The sequence below is a fragment of the Amblyomma americanum genome, chromosome 3, assembly GCF_052857255.1.
Source record: "Amblyomma americanum isolate KBUSLIRL-KWMA chromosome 3, ASM5285725v1, whole genome shotgun sequence".
Taxonomy (NCBI): Eukaryota; Metazoa; Arthropoda; class Arachnida; order Ixodida; family Ixodidae; genus Amblyomma; species Amblyomma americanum.
The window spans coordinates 186,489,607-186,506,108 of NC_135499.1; the positions used below are offsets into that span (position 1 = coordinate 186,489,607).

Genomic DNA, 16,502 nt, shown 5'->3' on the forward strand with positions numbered 1-16,502 from the left:
CCTCCAAAGAAGAGAATCGGAGCAGGTTGTTAATGGACAAAAGTAAATTTGTGCTTGTGAGTGCAACACTATAGGCTATGAACGATTGCTTATTAGGACTGCAGATTAATTTCAGTCCTTGAACTAGTACACTCGCCATTCGCGGATTGTTAAACAATTGAGGCAGTTTGGCTTGCTGCAGTAATAGATAGCAGCACGCTACATTGAAGGCATCATTCATTAATACTGCAGACTTTATGGACACGCGCGTTTATCACGGCCGCCAAATACACCACGGAGCGCAGGAAGCTGTATGGAAGTGTTATCATTCGTGCGACATCTACAAATTCACTGCTATGAATTTGAGTCTGCCATCACTGGCCTTTTGGGTCAGTGGTAGGGACGCAATCCCTTAAATCAGCGACTCACGAGAAGCAGTTACCGACACGCCCCCGTAAACCTAATCCCGCCTGTATATTTACACCGCCACCTCTGCCATCAGAAGCGAACGGCGGGAGCCGTGCTGTCAGACTGGCCTGTAGGATAAGTGGCAAGCAATAGAACTGCCTCGCTGATGCCTTAGCTGAACATGATCATCACCTCTTTCAGGATATATTTTCGCTGCAAGCAACAGGAGGCTCTCCAGCGAAGAAGTGTTCCGAGATGTTGTATTAGCACGAAAACACTCATGGGCTCACCAAAACCAACCAAGAATTTTGTCACCATACATACGTTCACCATGCGTGCATATGTACGATCTTGTGACGTTGCCTAGCAACCCGAGTTACTTCTCGAGCTTACCAGAGTAACTTGGGTAAGCTTGGGTAGTAACTCAGGCAAGTTCGGAGCAGCGTCACGCCAGCTGAGAGACACGTTGCTCGCGACGAGCAACCTGTCTTCCGGTGGCGCACCGGAATCCTTACCCGTGCCAGCGCAGTGGTGCGTCGCTTAATCGCTGCACCACTGCGCTTGGTATACTGTGTGGGGACTCGCCGCCATCTATGAACGTTAAGTAGAGAACAACAAATTCTGAACATATGGGCATTTACCCACTACAGGTATCACGTCATAGCCTTAAGGCGGAGTTCAGGTGCCTCTTCCACGTGAATGAACACCTGCTTCCGCACATTCACTAGGTTTACCAATTTTCGAACTCGCTACTGTAATGATGAGCGTATGCTTGGTTGCAAAGTCTCTCGAAAGCCTTCGTGGATGTTATTTTCAACGATGCAGCAGCAGCAGTCTGCCCACTAATTCTCAGTGCCCACATAAAGATAACGTGCACTAAAATTCTATAAAGGTTGTGAAAGTCCAGGCGCTTCTTGAGCGAGATGTATTAGAACCGGCAGTCTTGCGTTAAACTGTACCCTGCAGTGTCCCCTAAATCCTACTCACTCGTGTAAGTCATAATAAGACTGGGTGCTAGCGTTGCGATTGCGATGAGAAACTAAACATTAGGGCAACATGGTTAAGTTGTGCAGCTCGATTATAAAGACTTCACATACAGCTATGGTAGACAGAGGCTGAGCTGATGATTCTTCGTAATTACAAAGTGAACAAGGGAGGGGAAAGCCTCATTGTGCTTGCCAACGTTTCGACAAGAGGACTGGTCTTCGTCTGGATAAGACAACATACAGCTAGTTGTCTTACTCAAATACCCACAAATGTGCGAAAGTACCGAAGTAAAATATTATACTCATGCTGAGCTGGTCACTGAAAACATGTAATTTAAAGAAAATCTTTTCACCTCCAAAAACTAAAAGAGAACGTAGCGCTCATAGCCTTTGAAGCTGGTTGTCGTTGGCTTTGGCTTCGGCCTTCAGCAACACACAGCCTCGCCGCCATCTCACTTTATGTTCAAATCGCGTAATCGCACTCATGCGCCGTGACTCAGCATATATTGTTACGAATCGCCGCTGAAAGCAACAATCCGCACTTTGAAGTGCTTTAAAATTTTTGCCATACTACACCGCAGGAAAGAATAAGTATTTTGAATGATGCAGACTTTCCAGCGGAGCCACGATGTAGTAAGAAAACTCTTCACATGCAGGCTTGACTAAACATGAAGCCATTGGATACAGGGAACAAATATTCGCTTGCCCTAGCGTTCTTTATCAGCAGGTTTCACTACAAAGCACCGTTCAACATATGCGACATATACGGGAAGGGCTTATCGCATTTCTCTATTATACTTGACCTGGAAATTCGTTACAAATGTCTAGCCAGTAGTTCATTCATAACTACACAATTTAATTGCTAATTCCACCCCAAATTATAAATACTCATTAATCGTATATCAGACATATCGACTGTTATGCTATTCGAGCCACGTGATTGAGAAAAAGTGTGGAATTCAACTGCAATATGTATTTCTGAACGCAAATTTACGAGAAACTAGAGTGCGGGTAAAATACTATGCAGACGGCTTGCGCAGACAGGCCGTTTCACAGGCTTCAGGACTGTTGAAATTATTCTCGCCAGTTAAGCAAATGTGACCGCGGAGGTTATCCGGGCTTGCTTCCAGGCACCTGCGGGGCAAAGAAAGAGCATATTAGAGCACAGAACCGCGTGTAAGGCACTGTATTAGACTAAATAGGCCGCTGATCGTGGACTGACGTGAAACAATGCAAATCGCGTCGCGTATATCCTTCGCTAACCATTATCAATTGTGAATTTTAGAGGAATAATCACCATGCTTCAGGTTCGTTTACAAAGCTGTGACTACATAAGCTTACGGCAAGGTCACCGTTGCAGGCTGCTTTGCACCAGATTGGCTGAATTACAACCCCGTCTGGCGATGAAAATTTCAAGTTCGCTCTCTGCCTACTTTCCAGCTATTTTGAAATTATTCTATTCTGGCGCATTTACAAGCCATACGTTTTAATCGCGCCATCCCCACCTGAAGGAATGGTGCGGATCGAGTCGAATCGTAGCTGTGGAGTATACATGCCTGCGCGACTCTAATATAGAAGGTGACACGTTCAGAGAGAAGACTTAATCGGCGATTCAAGGCCGTGGGGGAGGGCCGCTCCCTGTTCTTGAGGGAAATGGCGATACAACAGCGGCTGCCGAATGCCGTCAATCCTGCCGCCATAAAAAGTGCCAAGAGCCTTGAAGGCACACGAAGCTATCACTGCATTTTTTTTTTGCATGTGCCCCTATCGAGCTGGAGTCAGGAACACGGCAACTGCAAACAATTAGCATCATCCTGATAACACATCATGTTTGAATTTATTGCACCCAGCGGGATCGCACCGTGACACTTGAGCCGAATGCCATTGTCCACACAGAGCGCAGGCTGCATTGAAAAGTTTGCCCGTTCCATTTTCTAGCACTAATGCTGAGCCCGTGTTCTGCTGTGTGAACTTCACAAAAACTGGTGATCAACAAAATGAAGCTGGACTGCCTGCCTAATGGCGATTGCGCGAATCAAGTTAGGCGTACGGCTTCAAGGCAGAACTGCGTCCGAACGTCCTACTGAGCTGTCGGCTAGAATATGACAAAATTACTCTTGCAGGATTACTATCTACGCATACATCAGCCCATAATGATTCATTTATTTCTTTCCAAGAGAGCTGTGGCTTGAAGACCAATCAAAGGGGTGAATAATTTGTTTTGTCTTCTGTTTCTGCATTGATTCAAAATAGTATTATTTATTGTTCTTAAACAACCGCACTCTTCACAGTTAACCAATAACGCCAGGCAGCCGACATAAGGACGTTTAATATGGAGAGAATCGAGCCTGCCCTAAAGAACGGAGTAACCCTAAAAGCGTTAAAGAGGAAACTAGGCAGAGGCATAAACCAGATGTGTTCGCTAAGAGACAAAAGGCGCCAATGTCATTTGCAGTATGGATGAGATAGTTGAAGTGGCCGAAGGGTTCTACATAAATCTATACAGTAGCTTATGTAATCAGAAAGTTAATGAGACAGCCACTAGTGCACAGCAATGGGACATCCCGCCAGTAACGAAAAATTAGCAGTGGCTTAGCTCGGCTACGCCAGGATATACGTAGCGTGAGCTATGCTGAGCCGCTGAGCATCAATTGCCGCTGAGCAGCAATTTCGCACTCCTCCAGTGGCTATAAAACACTGGCAAACGCCCCGCTATATTAAGTTTACCCCCACTGATAACTTTGCGCATGCGCACAAAATGAGAGGCGCTATCAAGCGGCTCCGGCGCAGCGTCCGACTTTGCTACTGCGCAACGGAGGCGCGCAGCTGGGCACGCGCCGGCGCCAGTGCGTCTGCCGCGGCTACGACGGCACTCCTCTGGAATGCGCGGACCGGCGAGGCGTGTGCGGCGGCGGCTCCGGCGCGCCAGCTGTGCGCCGTGTGACGTCACTGCTCCTCGCGCATGCGCAGCACGGCTCTCCAGGAGCCACGCGAAACTTCTCAACCTCGGCCAGTGTAGCTCACGCTACACAAGAGGAAGTAAAGAAAGCCTTAGGGGCAATACAAACGGGGAAAACAGCTGGTGAGGATCAGGTAACCGCAAGTCTCTTGACGGACGGAGGGGAGATTGTGCTAGAAAAACTAGCCACTCTGTATACGCAATGACTTACGACCTCGAGCGTACCAGAAGCTTGGATGGACGCTAACATCATCTTAATCCTAAAGAGAGCAGATGCCAAGGACTTCAAAAATTACAGACCGATCAGCTTACTGTCCGTCGCCTATAAGGTATTTACTAAGGTAATCGCTAACAGAGTCAGGACAACCATGAACTTAATCAACCAATGATCCGGCAGACTTTCGTAAAGGGTACAAGATAATAAATAGACCATATTCACACTATCAATTAGGAGACAGAAAAACGCTCAGAGTATAACCAACCCCTATATATAGCCTTTATTGATTGCGAAAAAGCATGTGACTCAATTGAAAGTTCAGCAATTATGCAGCCATCGCAGAATCAGGGTGCAGAGGAGCCTTATGTAAAAATACTGGTAGGTATTTATAGCGGGTGCACAGCTACCGCACGCCTCCAGAAAGTCAGCAATAAAAGTCCTATAAGAAAGAGTGCCAAGCAGGGAGACACCATCTCGCCAATGCTATTCACCGCATGTTGACAACAGGGGAATACCTTTAGAGGCCTAGATTGGGAACAGTTGGGGATAAGAGTTAATGGAGAATAACTTATTAACCTGTGATTCGCTGACGACATTGCCTTGCTAAGTCACTAAGTAGATGCACCACAAAACAATGAGTTCGACAGGCAGAGCAGTACTGTGGGTCTAAAAATCAATATGCAAAAAAAAAGTAAAGTTTCACAGTCCTGGATGGGAACAGCAGTTTACAATTACGGTCGTGTATCGTTAATACGACCCTCGTTAATGTGGACGACTCGAATGATGGACAATTTTTCTGTGGACCAAACTTTTTCTATGTATTTCTGCCTCATTAGTATCGAAACTCGCTGCCCGGATAATGGAAAGGAGGAAAATGCACAGGGCCCAATAGGGCCCATGTATTTTTGTCTTGGTAATACGAACGGAGATGAGAACATAATCTCTACTGCCCCGACAAGGTGCTTTGATTTCTGCATTTTGAGAGTACGACATCACAGGAATACAATGAAAAAAGTGTGAATGGCTGGCCAATGGCCCTTTTCTTTGGTGGTTTCATATGTTTGAGTGCAAAGCGGCCCGCCTCACTATTTTCTGTATTGCATGAATGACTGCGATGAAAACGCCCTCTCCAGACAGTGGCTCGTAGAAAGCTGCATTCAGCACACTCGGCGGCCGACCGTGTGCTGATACATAGTAGCGGTTCGTGAGATGTGAGTAGCAGTTAAGTCATGTAGCCACGAGACGCCTTCAAGCATATCATAGACCCCTAGGCGCGTTAAATACACGACTTTATTTCAAGCACAATGGCGACCAGGATAATAGGTCTGCAGCTCTCACTGAGAATGAAGTTCAACTTCGCTGGGCACCAGTATGCACAAAAGCAGGCCTTAATGACAACTTGTTTTGTTTTCTTCGTGATTCTTTATTACGGACGACTCGCTTTATCGACAGTTTTGCTCGGGAACCAAAGTGTCCATATTAACGAGGAACGACTTTACGTAGTAGCGTGGTGCTGTGCTAGAAGTGATAAGGAAATACTTCTACTGAGGACATGCAGTGAGCGCAGATTGGGGTCACGAGAGTGAAATGACTAGAATAAGAATGGGGTGGAGCGCATTTGGCAGGTTGTCTCAGATCATGAAGGGCAGATTACAAATATCCCTCAAGATATCAGTATATAACAGCTACAACTTACTGGCGCTCATCTATGATGCAGAAACGCGGAGGCTAAGAGAAAGGGCTTAAGAACAGCACAGCGAGCTATGGAAACAAAAATAATAGGTGTAAATTTAAGACACAGGAATAGGGCTGAGTGGGTCAGGGATCGCAGACGGGTTGATATCCCAGTCGAAAGCAAAGGAAGAGATCGGTTTGGGCAGGCCATGTAATGTGAAGGCAAGATAATCGATGGTCGTTAATGGTAACAGACTGGATTCCAAGGGAAGGAAAGTGTAGCAGTGGGCGGCAGAAACTTTGGTGGGCGGATGAGATTAAGAGCTTTGCGGGGATAGGAGGGTGATCGTGGGCGTAGTCCGGCTGATGATGATGATGATGATGGTGGTGGTGGTGGTGGTGGTGGTGGTGGTGGTGGTGGTGGTGGTGGTGGTGGTGGTGGTGGTGGTGGTGGTGGTGGTGGTGGTGGTGGTGGTGAATGTATTCATGCTATCGTTATCTGTTCTATTTGGGTACAAATTACGGCCAAAATTAAATTGCTTGGCTATATTGCTACTTTTAGCTCAAGTTCTAGCTCCTTGTAAAATATTCCCAACAACCCAGACCCACAGTGTTTGTAGCACAAGACATTACCTAAGTATATTTGAAACTAAATGACTTTGAAGTCATTGTTGAGAAAAATGGGAAATTTAGACAAGTAGTAATTAATAGGGCTTATAACACTTTAAAACAATAACATTTACCTAAAGTAGACATGAAAAATAAAGTAATTTCGCAGTCAAGTTGCTTTCAGGTGTTCAGGAGGGTGCCTACGCTACTGTGTCGAACAAACCGTGTGTTTTAGTTGATAATCAAAACGTAAAATATCGCCTTTGAGCAGCTTTATCGCTATAGACAGCTAATTCAAAGCTATGACCATACCGCAAACAAAGGCCTATGTTGCAACGTTTCGAAACATGTACGATAACTGAGAAGAATTATGGCAGTCCTCTCATGCTATGATCCCCGGTTATCAGCGGTTTCTTGGCTCTTCTTAGTTTCGTATGATCACTTATCTTCGTAGTCTAAGGCAATCGTGTTTTTATGCCGACGATTAATTCATGAAAAAAATAATCGCATGCTTCCAATTATGGCTTTTGGGAGATGGTATGTAGGAGCCATCCCTTCAGTGCATCCAAGCCTTTCGTACATCCTTTCGTACAATCGCCTACACTGCGGGTCACTCTCCAGGCGCACGTGCGGCCGGACGCTCGCAAAGAGTGCCGGGCGTGTCAAATACCTAACGATCCCGGGCGCGACTACGCTGACTGGTGTGGAGAATTTGGTAGCGCAAAAACCGCGACGGAGGAGATGTAGTCTATACACAAGCACAAGCGCTGGAAACGCTTGAGCTTGCAGCTTATTCGTCTTTTGTCCTGATTTTTCCGTTGCATTCCCGAAGACTGTATGCAAATGGTACGCAACCAATAATCTGTATTTTTTATAGCTGAGACGGAGGTATGTTTTTTACGCTTTGGAGAACGACACATAGCCAAACTTGGTCGTCGCCGTCGGTTTTATATTTTCACTGGATGCATGATTGAAAAGTTCCTCACGTGAACTTGCCGCCTCCGGCCGATGTGGCGAAGTACGGGTGCCTCAGCTCGTCCGCGTCGCAGGCCGTCGGGTGAGGCTCGCGGCACTGCCAGCGGTGGTCCGTCGGGTGTGAGCACCTGTTGAAGCACTCCTGGAAGGACGCGTACGCCTCACTGTTAGCCGCCGGGCACGTCCCCGAAGGGAACTCCCACTGCCGACAGGAGACCCCGTCGTGGAACCACCAGTCCCGCTTCAAGTCGGACCTGGAGCGTTGACAATAGAAATAAGAAGCAGCAGAGACATCAGAGGACTGAAAGCTTCTTTTTATATCGATAAACTTTGCAAACAGGCAGCTCGATAGTGAACGACCGACAAAAACCTTCGAACAAAAGGGCGCCCTGAGTATTCGCGGCTTGTGTAGGCCGGTTAACGCACCGGCTCCGGTTGCTGTCACTATCAGCAGAACAAGATCTCTTACCTTCGATATCTATTCTATGTTCTGAGTCAGCCGCGTCCTCTGAGGTTGGCGCAGGACATGGGATCTCATTTGTGCGGATTTCCTTAGATATAGTCATCAAACCTGATTCGTTACCTTCACCGACAGTGCTTCTCGATGCCAGCCATATCAGCTAGCGTTTTTCTTTATCCATGCTTAACTATCGCTATGACTTTGCGCCGCAAGACCTTAGAGTCGTGAACTAACTGTCCTGGAAAAATTGCGACCTCGCAGCGGAGAGAAGCGCTTTTAGGAGCCGCGGCCCAAGCCGCATAGAGCTGAATTTCGCATGCTACTTTATCTTCCACAGCAGAGAAAACCTGAAACGGAAAGCGACTAGCATAACATTAGCGCTAGAAAACCAGCCGTGACATATATAAGTGCATACCATGAGGGCCAAGTAGCGGAGACCGTAGCGCTTTTGAATGACCTAAGTGCCGAGCGTAGTTTAGACAAAACACGCTTCTAAATCAGATTTCTTGAAGCACGGGAGAATTTGCCGGTACAGCGTAATAGTAAACGCAAGCGCAACGTCGACCAATCGCTGCGCGGCCACATTGTCTCACCTCTATTATGATTAGATCCCAAACCTACCCCCCGCCCACTGTGTATCTAAGGTTTGGTTCATGCATTATAGTAGTGCACCATGGCCTATAGTGAGAACGCAAGGACCGCAGCGGTGGCCTAGTGCTTTGACCATCCGTCTCGTATTCGGGAGGCGCAGGGTTCGATCCCCAATACCCACCGGCTTCCAATGAGTACAAGCTTTCCCCTGGCTTGGTGCTTGGCTTCTGGTGAATTGCTTGAAATGGGTTTTTGACCTTACCTTGTGTAGACGCAGAATACCTTCTGTCATGGCGATCTTAGGCCACAAATGCCCTTGCAGCATTAAAAATCATCATGATCATCTCTAGAAACTCTAGGATCCTTATAAAGTGCAGAGCGAATCATACTTAGCGGAAACACTTCAGCGTGCGTTTCTGCAGCTCGCGCTGAGCCACCTGCTGGCCTGTAAGTATCTTGGGCCTGTGACGCTGTACGGTAATGCTGTCAGTACGAGGCGCCTGCAGATGGCGTTGCGCGAGCCGTAGGGCCACTCCCTCAACTGTTTCCGCTAAGTATGGTCTATTCCGCACCTGCCCCAGTAAATAGGAGACGATGTTACACTGGCTGAGTAAAATGACCGTCGTGTTTCATTTGAGAGGCGCAGTGGAGTGCTCTTCATTACAGGGGAGTACTTGCAGCAGCAGAGCAGAGAACGCTTAAGGTTCCTTTCGCTGTTTTCTCCAGACACAACCGCAATCAACGACTACGCATATCACTCACGTTACGCTGAATTCAAAAGACTGCACGGAGAGTTCCTCTACCACTGTACCTGGCGCAAGTGGAAAAAGACGCTGGTCGGTCGCAACGTTTCTGCGGCCGCTCTGGTCCTTCACAGAACTTGCGGCAGTCGGCGAGCGAGCCGAACCTGTTGGGGCTGCGGTTGCAGATGTTCAGGTGACCGCGTTCGCTGGACAGGCACGCACCCCCCGTTACACCGGCGACGTGGTAGAAGCCCATGGTCTGGTTCTCGCAAAAGGTGAACTGGGCACGGCCGCAGCTCGAAATTCCCTCCTGGTTGAAAACGGTTGGTGCGGGCTGAGAAAAAGTATCCCGTTTGTCCGAGGCTATGTGGTAACAGCAATAGCTTTATCGGACCCACCCACAGACGCCATTAGAGCACATGCCCAAATGGTGCATCGTGGTAATCATCCACAATCCCCAAATATCACAAACCCAGATGGTACAATGCTAGGATCCCCCTCCCCCAATTTCTCAGACCCGCTAGTAAATTGTCGGGACCATCCACAACCCCGATATCTCAGGAAAATGTTATGCACGGCCGGAACCATCCACAGCCCGATGTACCTACAATCATTCGCACCACATGTCCCTATAGAAAGTGCCCATCTTTTATGTTACGACATGCTTCGGCGCACAACCAGTTTATTCTCGGGGAAGCACCTTATGCAGCCGTCACTATCAGAATACGAAAACTTTTGAGCCAGCAGTCAACGACACCCCACACGTAGATGTGCCAGCAATACAAGGGACATTGCTTCAGGACTGATATTTCCGAAAGACAATCTCCTGTTGTACAGTGGACTTTCGTTAGTTCTAACTTACGCAATACGAACAGTCGGTTAACTAAAACTACTGCTTTGCTCATGTCAACGTGAAGTGTATTAAAAGACACCCGTTTATCTGAACGCTGGGTAATTAGAATAACGTTGCTATATCCTTCGGGTTCAAAATCTTGAAAGTCGACGGGACTTTGTTCCTGCTACGCAATGGCAGCAAATGATTCAAAAGTGTTTACGAGAGTAATACTGTCACACGGGGCAATGTACATTCAGTCAATGGCCATCGAAACTTTGTAGGGTCATCCAGACGCACCGCTGCCACACGGTGAATTCCAATGATCATTGAGTGGGTAGTGAGCATGCGATCCGACACGTGGCGCTAGCGGTAGCAACATTGAAAAAAAAAATTACGGAGTGAAGCTGAGTAAAACGAGCCGCATGTTGGAGTAAATGCTAATTGAATTAAGTTTTTCCCCCCGAAAACAATATTAAAATACATCACAGGTCGGCACAATCTAGAGACAGCGATGGCGGGGCGACGATGAGCAGCGATTCGCACTTCGTTTGAGAAGAATTCACTTCATGCCGGCGAAGCTGCCACACATCGGTGACCGCCTCTGAAGTGCTCACAGCTGCTAGCGCTGCAGCATTTGTGGGGCACTCCTTGGTCTTGCAATGTGCAGTATGAGGCGAAAAAACGAGAGACGAGGCTGAACGCCGCGACGTCTCACGACAACAGCATCGGTTCGTTTATGTCTTACAGGCGGGCGCACTGCGGAGCTGTCATTTTGACTAGCGAATAAAAATTAGTTTGTGAACTGGCTAATGCAGTATAAAATGCTGTAAATAAACCAAAAGCATATTTAAATTCATTTCAAGATTTTATGTGTTTTTTTCAACGCAAAATGAGTGCGAGGTTGTTCTCAATGGCTCTTGAGATTCCAATGGCCATTCGTGAACCTCCATCGAATCGATGTCTATAGAGTTCAATGGTCATTGAAAACCGCCGTGTGGCACTGGCCGATCACCATTGAGTTCGATGCCCATTGACTCAAATAGCGTTGAAACTGTCCGTGTGACAGATTGTTTGCCGTCCAGAGGGGCCAGCTTGCTCGCCGATGCGAGCAACACCTGAGAGGTGCTCTCCCTTTTTCGTATTATTAACGCGACAGCATTAAGGAGCTCGTGTCGCAAGGAATTGGGCGTCGTTGGCGTCGTTGACCATGAGTGAAAAAACCACGAAAAATTCCTAGAGAAGCAACCTAGCTGGCGGGTGAGCCACCTAGGTCAGGTGACCTTGTTGCGTCATCACAACATGCCCGCCAGATTGTGAAAAAACTGAGCACCGTGACAGACGGCGGCTAAATTATTGAATGGTAGCGCGAGGTTGCTCGATAAGAGCAACCTGGATCGCACAAGTCCTGCCGGTGGCAGCCCTTGCCATCTCAGAGCAGCGGCGATGTTGCTGCACCAGGAGTGATATGAGCCCTCCCAGGGAGCTACGAATACTAAGCAGAGAAAGCCAAATTCTGCATATGTGGGCATTAAGCCATTAGCTATCGCATGACACCCTTAAGGCGGAGCTTAAGTGTCCCCTCCAATTTTTAGTTGATAATTTTGCCTGAGGACGTTTTTCTCTCATAGAAATCTGGCGCAATGGAGCTTGTCAAATGTGCCACGAATAACCAACTTTTATGTTCTTAAAATAAGCACCCTCTCACTTCTTTGCGCTTGGAAAGCAATTCGTTTAGGCTCCACTATGCACGCACGCATAACTTAATTATTTTCAATTTCGAGCGTGACTAAGCTATAGTCGGGTAAACTCAAGAATGAAGCGGCAAATGGTCCTCAAAGGAGCCCATCCAGTCGATGGTGTCGACCTACTCTCCCCGTTGATCGATCCTATTGAAACTGCAAGCGTAAAATCGCAGGGGGTGCTAGATTAATTGGAAATAGCCACGGCTTAATCGCATTAACCGCGACGTCATGACAATCGATCGACGCCAATGGCTGGTGGGGGGGGGCATCTGCCGCTTAGTTCGAGTTGTGTTCGACTAAAGTGGTGGTGATATGCAGCGTTGCCGTTACTGACCGCTTAGTTTAAGAGTGGAAGTTAATTCACTGACGAATTTAAAAGTTAATCAATTTCGGCGTCTAAATCATCTTTAAAAACTCTTATTCCTCTGGCCGGTGGTGAGTGCGCTTCGACTTCGGAAAGACAAAGATCGTTGTAACGAGTTCTGCGGCCGCTTCCAGGGTGAGTGTTTCTATACGTCATCGCTGTAAGACACCTGTCCAAACAGGCGCATCATGCTGCGTAACGTAGTGCTTTGTTTTCTCCATCGTTCTTTGCTGTCCCTTTGTATTTGTCGCCGTTTGTATTGGTTTTGTTTTTCTGTATGGCCACCATTACATATTCTTCAACTCTAAATTAAATAACGAAATAAACAAATATATACACTTACTTTTATTCTTAAGTGCGGCTAGTATGCGAAAGCAAGTGCTCTTTACACAAACTGGGGGGGGGGGGGGGGGGTGTTAGAGCTTTGTCTGGTATACTTCCTTGTATCAGTTATTTTCCGTTTGCACTGTATGTATGTACACTAGGACTCAGCGATTTTTTTTTGTACTTGAAAGTAAAGCAGCGCTTCGGTTAAGCAAAAATACTTACAAAAGTATCCTCATGCGGATAGTCGTCATCAGTCGACGCCTCCTGCGAGCCAGGCACCTCAAGATAGGTAGTTGGCGATGAAGTATCAATTGCACCGACGTCTTCACCGATGTCATCTATGATGTGGGCTAAGGTACTTGTGCTTTGGCCGTTGCCTTGCGCACTCGTTTCTCTGACGTCGGAACTGTGACCCTCACTTCTTTGGTCGCGTGTACTGGAAAACCATACAAAGGCAGAATGCAACGTGTGCAACATGATGTGACGAGACCTCTGAAAACAGAACCCGTGCTGTTCTAAAATCATTCCTCCCTAAAAAACCAGCATACCATGACAGCAACATCGCCAAAGGCACCAGTAAGCGGAACAGTGGGACAGCTTTTCGCATCATTTCGATTTTTTACGAGCCATCTGGAAGTAACGTGTGCCAGAAAAGTTCCAACAGCGGCAACGGTCACACTGTGTGCGTTCAACATCCCTGAAGACGATCGGTTGACTTTCCTCTTTTACATGTCTCACGTACTGCTGCTCCACTTTTCCCAGCCGTCTAAGAAAACGCGACCACGCGAGGAGCAAAACCAGGCTGCTCACGAAGCTGCAGTCAGTGACAGCGTGTCGTTTCCGGATCGTTGGGCGTGCCTGACGTGCAGGTCGACCAGTCCCATGAGCGCGTCGGTGGCCGGCTCGGTGAACTCCCCGAACAGCGGCGCCTGTCGTAGCACCACAGCGGCAGCCATCATCAGGCCCACGATGGCACACACGGACACGGCCGCGAGCAGAAAGGTGAGCTGGTCCAGGCGGCCGCACCGTTGCTCCTCGGTGGTCACCTCTGCTTGGATGCCACCCGGTGACACCATCGAGGTGAGGGCAAAGTTATGACAACGATCACTGTTGCACGTTCAAAACACTCATGAGAGTTTGGCTTTAATGCCGCCGGAACCATGCCCAGAAATTCTAGACAAGCGCATTTTTCAACTAGGATTTGATTATTGGCGCAATTTATAGTACATCAAAAGATAGCATCTTAAGAGCCAATACATCCTTAGATACTCCCTCCGTACGTTTATAGCTTTCTTCAGTTTATCAAAAACGCACCGCATTGCTTTCCTAAACCAGACTTAACTACCCAGTGGCGCAGAACAAGGCCTTGACAGCAAGATTTCGCGACTCGTTAGAACATTAGACCATTCCCATCAATGTGTTCACAACGGCACCTTGCATCATTTAACAATTGCGTCACATTTATATGTGATGTCTAAGAAATCTGGCCTCGAATTTCGCCAAACAGCGCCATGGCCGAAAAAGTTTTCACGCATTTCAGCTAACAGAAACGGTAAGGAGAAAGCTTGTATTCATAGGAAGACTCGTGGGAACCCGGTAGCACTTCAAATCGAGCACCGGCCGCACCTTCCGCATGTGGTATTATACTACTGCAGCACAATGCGTATGGTTTTATGCTAGTCATAATTCGACCAAGTTGCCAGACCTCATGCACTGTGTCATAGTTATACAGTCTAATTAATACAAGGACTCACACATTCACTGTGCCCGTGCTACCACGGTATTTCAAGCGGGCATAGTGAAGGCGTCTGCCTGAAAATTGGGAACCGGCGTCCTGGTAGAATACCTCTCCGAATGTTTTCCACTTCGTCAGATTTAGAGCGCATTAGTTCTAGATCGACCAACGTCCTGTCATTTACGAGTGCGTCAGACTGAGGCTCCAGTGCTGGACGACCACGAACCGCTCGAACGTGGTAACATTTCGACTACAAGGACTTAAGCGATGACGAAAACGAAATTTTATTTCCAAAAAGCACAGTACAGTTCCTGGTGCCCAAAAGCTCAACAAATTGCGATTGTTCTGTAATAGATCAGTGCATTTAATGTTTTCGTGCATCTTACTCGTGGACAGACAGCTTACGGCACTCACCACTGCTATTCAATGCAATGAGGCCTCCAGATAAAAAAAAAAAAAACCTGTACATGTTTTCTGTTCTCGTCCATCCGTATACACGAAAGGCCGCAACCTGGCCCATGTGCCTCGTGTCTACTTTCCTGGGGGCTAACATAACCAAACGCTGGAACTTAATGCTTCATGCTGCGTTACTACTTGATGTTCCAGCAGTTACTGCTTTAAGTTGGCTCCTCCCAATGCAAGGGCGACAGACAAAAACATTCGCCGCGATAGTAGATTAGACGGCAGCCGCCGTAGCTCAGAAGTTCAGAGCACCGTACATGGCTTGAGGTGGTCGCAGTAGTAAGTGGTTTTATTAAAATAATATTAAAAAGGAGGTGGTCGCAGTCTCGGTTTCAAATGCACATCGTCCTCGGGCACAACATTCTAGGCTGAGAGGCGATAGTGAGAGATGGTGTCTTCCCGCACCACTAATGCATTGCGGAATCTCGGACGTCAAGCGTTATACTGTCCTGGCATTAGTACGATCAAAGGGTCAAAACCAGAAATTACTTGTCAAAACGGAACATACGCATTCCTTGAGCGGCCGTTGAGGCCAGTCGGGCAGGCAGCGGCAAGGGGCTGAACGCCAGCGGAGCCTCGAAGCCGAAGGGTGTCGCGTCTCCAAGGTACCCTTTGGCTTCGTGGGTAGCCAGTGCAGTGTCATAAGCGTAAAAATGCTGGCCAGTGGATGGATAGGCACCGGAGTGGTAGTGCTCGTAAGTTGGATACCGTGACGACGGCTTCATCCCAGACCTGCGAGCTTTGGCTCTACGCAAATGCAAGCTTTCAAGAGCTGAACGGATCCGGCACGCGAACCAGATACAAGATGGCTCCTTCGAGGGAACCAACCCCTCGTGCTAATTCCACTATTCCTCGGCGTCTTTTACGATTTCGCTGCGCTGAATTTGGAGACATAAGCGCGAAACAGGACGCCCGCAAAAGGAATAAGACATGGTCGTCTTCTGTAGAGTTGTGGCCCGGGGTCCGGACCCAGAGGAACGGAGATGAAGCTCACTGGTCGATTGGGACAATGAACAACCTTTATTTGACGAGGACAACGATATTTTAACAATAGCCTGTAGCGGCGCTTGCATCGCCAGCGGCGCTGATGAAGATGAAGTTGGCGCCCTCGCGCAGACCAGAAGCTCTCGCTCGTGCAACAGAGAACGTTTTCGGCATCCGGCCTGCCAGCAACGTCGACAGCCCGCTCCGCTGGCTCACCAGCCGCGGCCACCGGGACCTCCAATAAATGTGGACCTCCCACCACAAACCCACCTGGCACTTAATAGCCAATTAACAAGTACACATACACAAAGCCAAGGCGCAAGACAATCCACTAAACTGAAACCAGAACCGAGATGGACAATACTCCATTTTCTGTTTGTCCTATTTCGCACTTGCGACTCACCATCTCGCTACTGCACTGAACGCTCAGGCGATTAAGTTTTCGTATTAGA

The 16,502-nt window shown here is 47.9% G+C and overlaps 1 protein-coding gene across 1 annotated transcript; it reads right to left on the reverse strand.

The window, feature by feature from the left end:
• Positions 1-2,387: 2,387 nt before the first annotated feature.
• LOC144123535 (uncharacterized) lies at positions 2,388-15,865 on the reverse strand. Its single transcript, XM_077656353.1, has 6 exons — positions 15,575-15,865; positions 13,680-13,917; positions 13,092-13,305; positions 9,670-9,911; positions 7,819-8,061; positions 2,388-2,507 (listed from the first exon to the last, which is right to left on the reverse strand). Exons 1-6 carry the CDS (start codon positions 15,789-15,791, stop codon positions 2,393-2,395), a joined length of 1,269 nt encoding a protein of 422 aa, XP_077512479.1. The 5' UTR covers positions 15,792-15,865; the 3' UTR covers positions 2,388-2,392.
• Between the last annotated feature and the right edge of the window lie 637 nt (positions 15,866-16,502).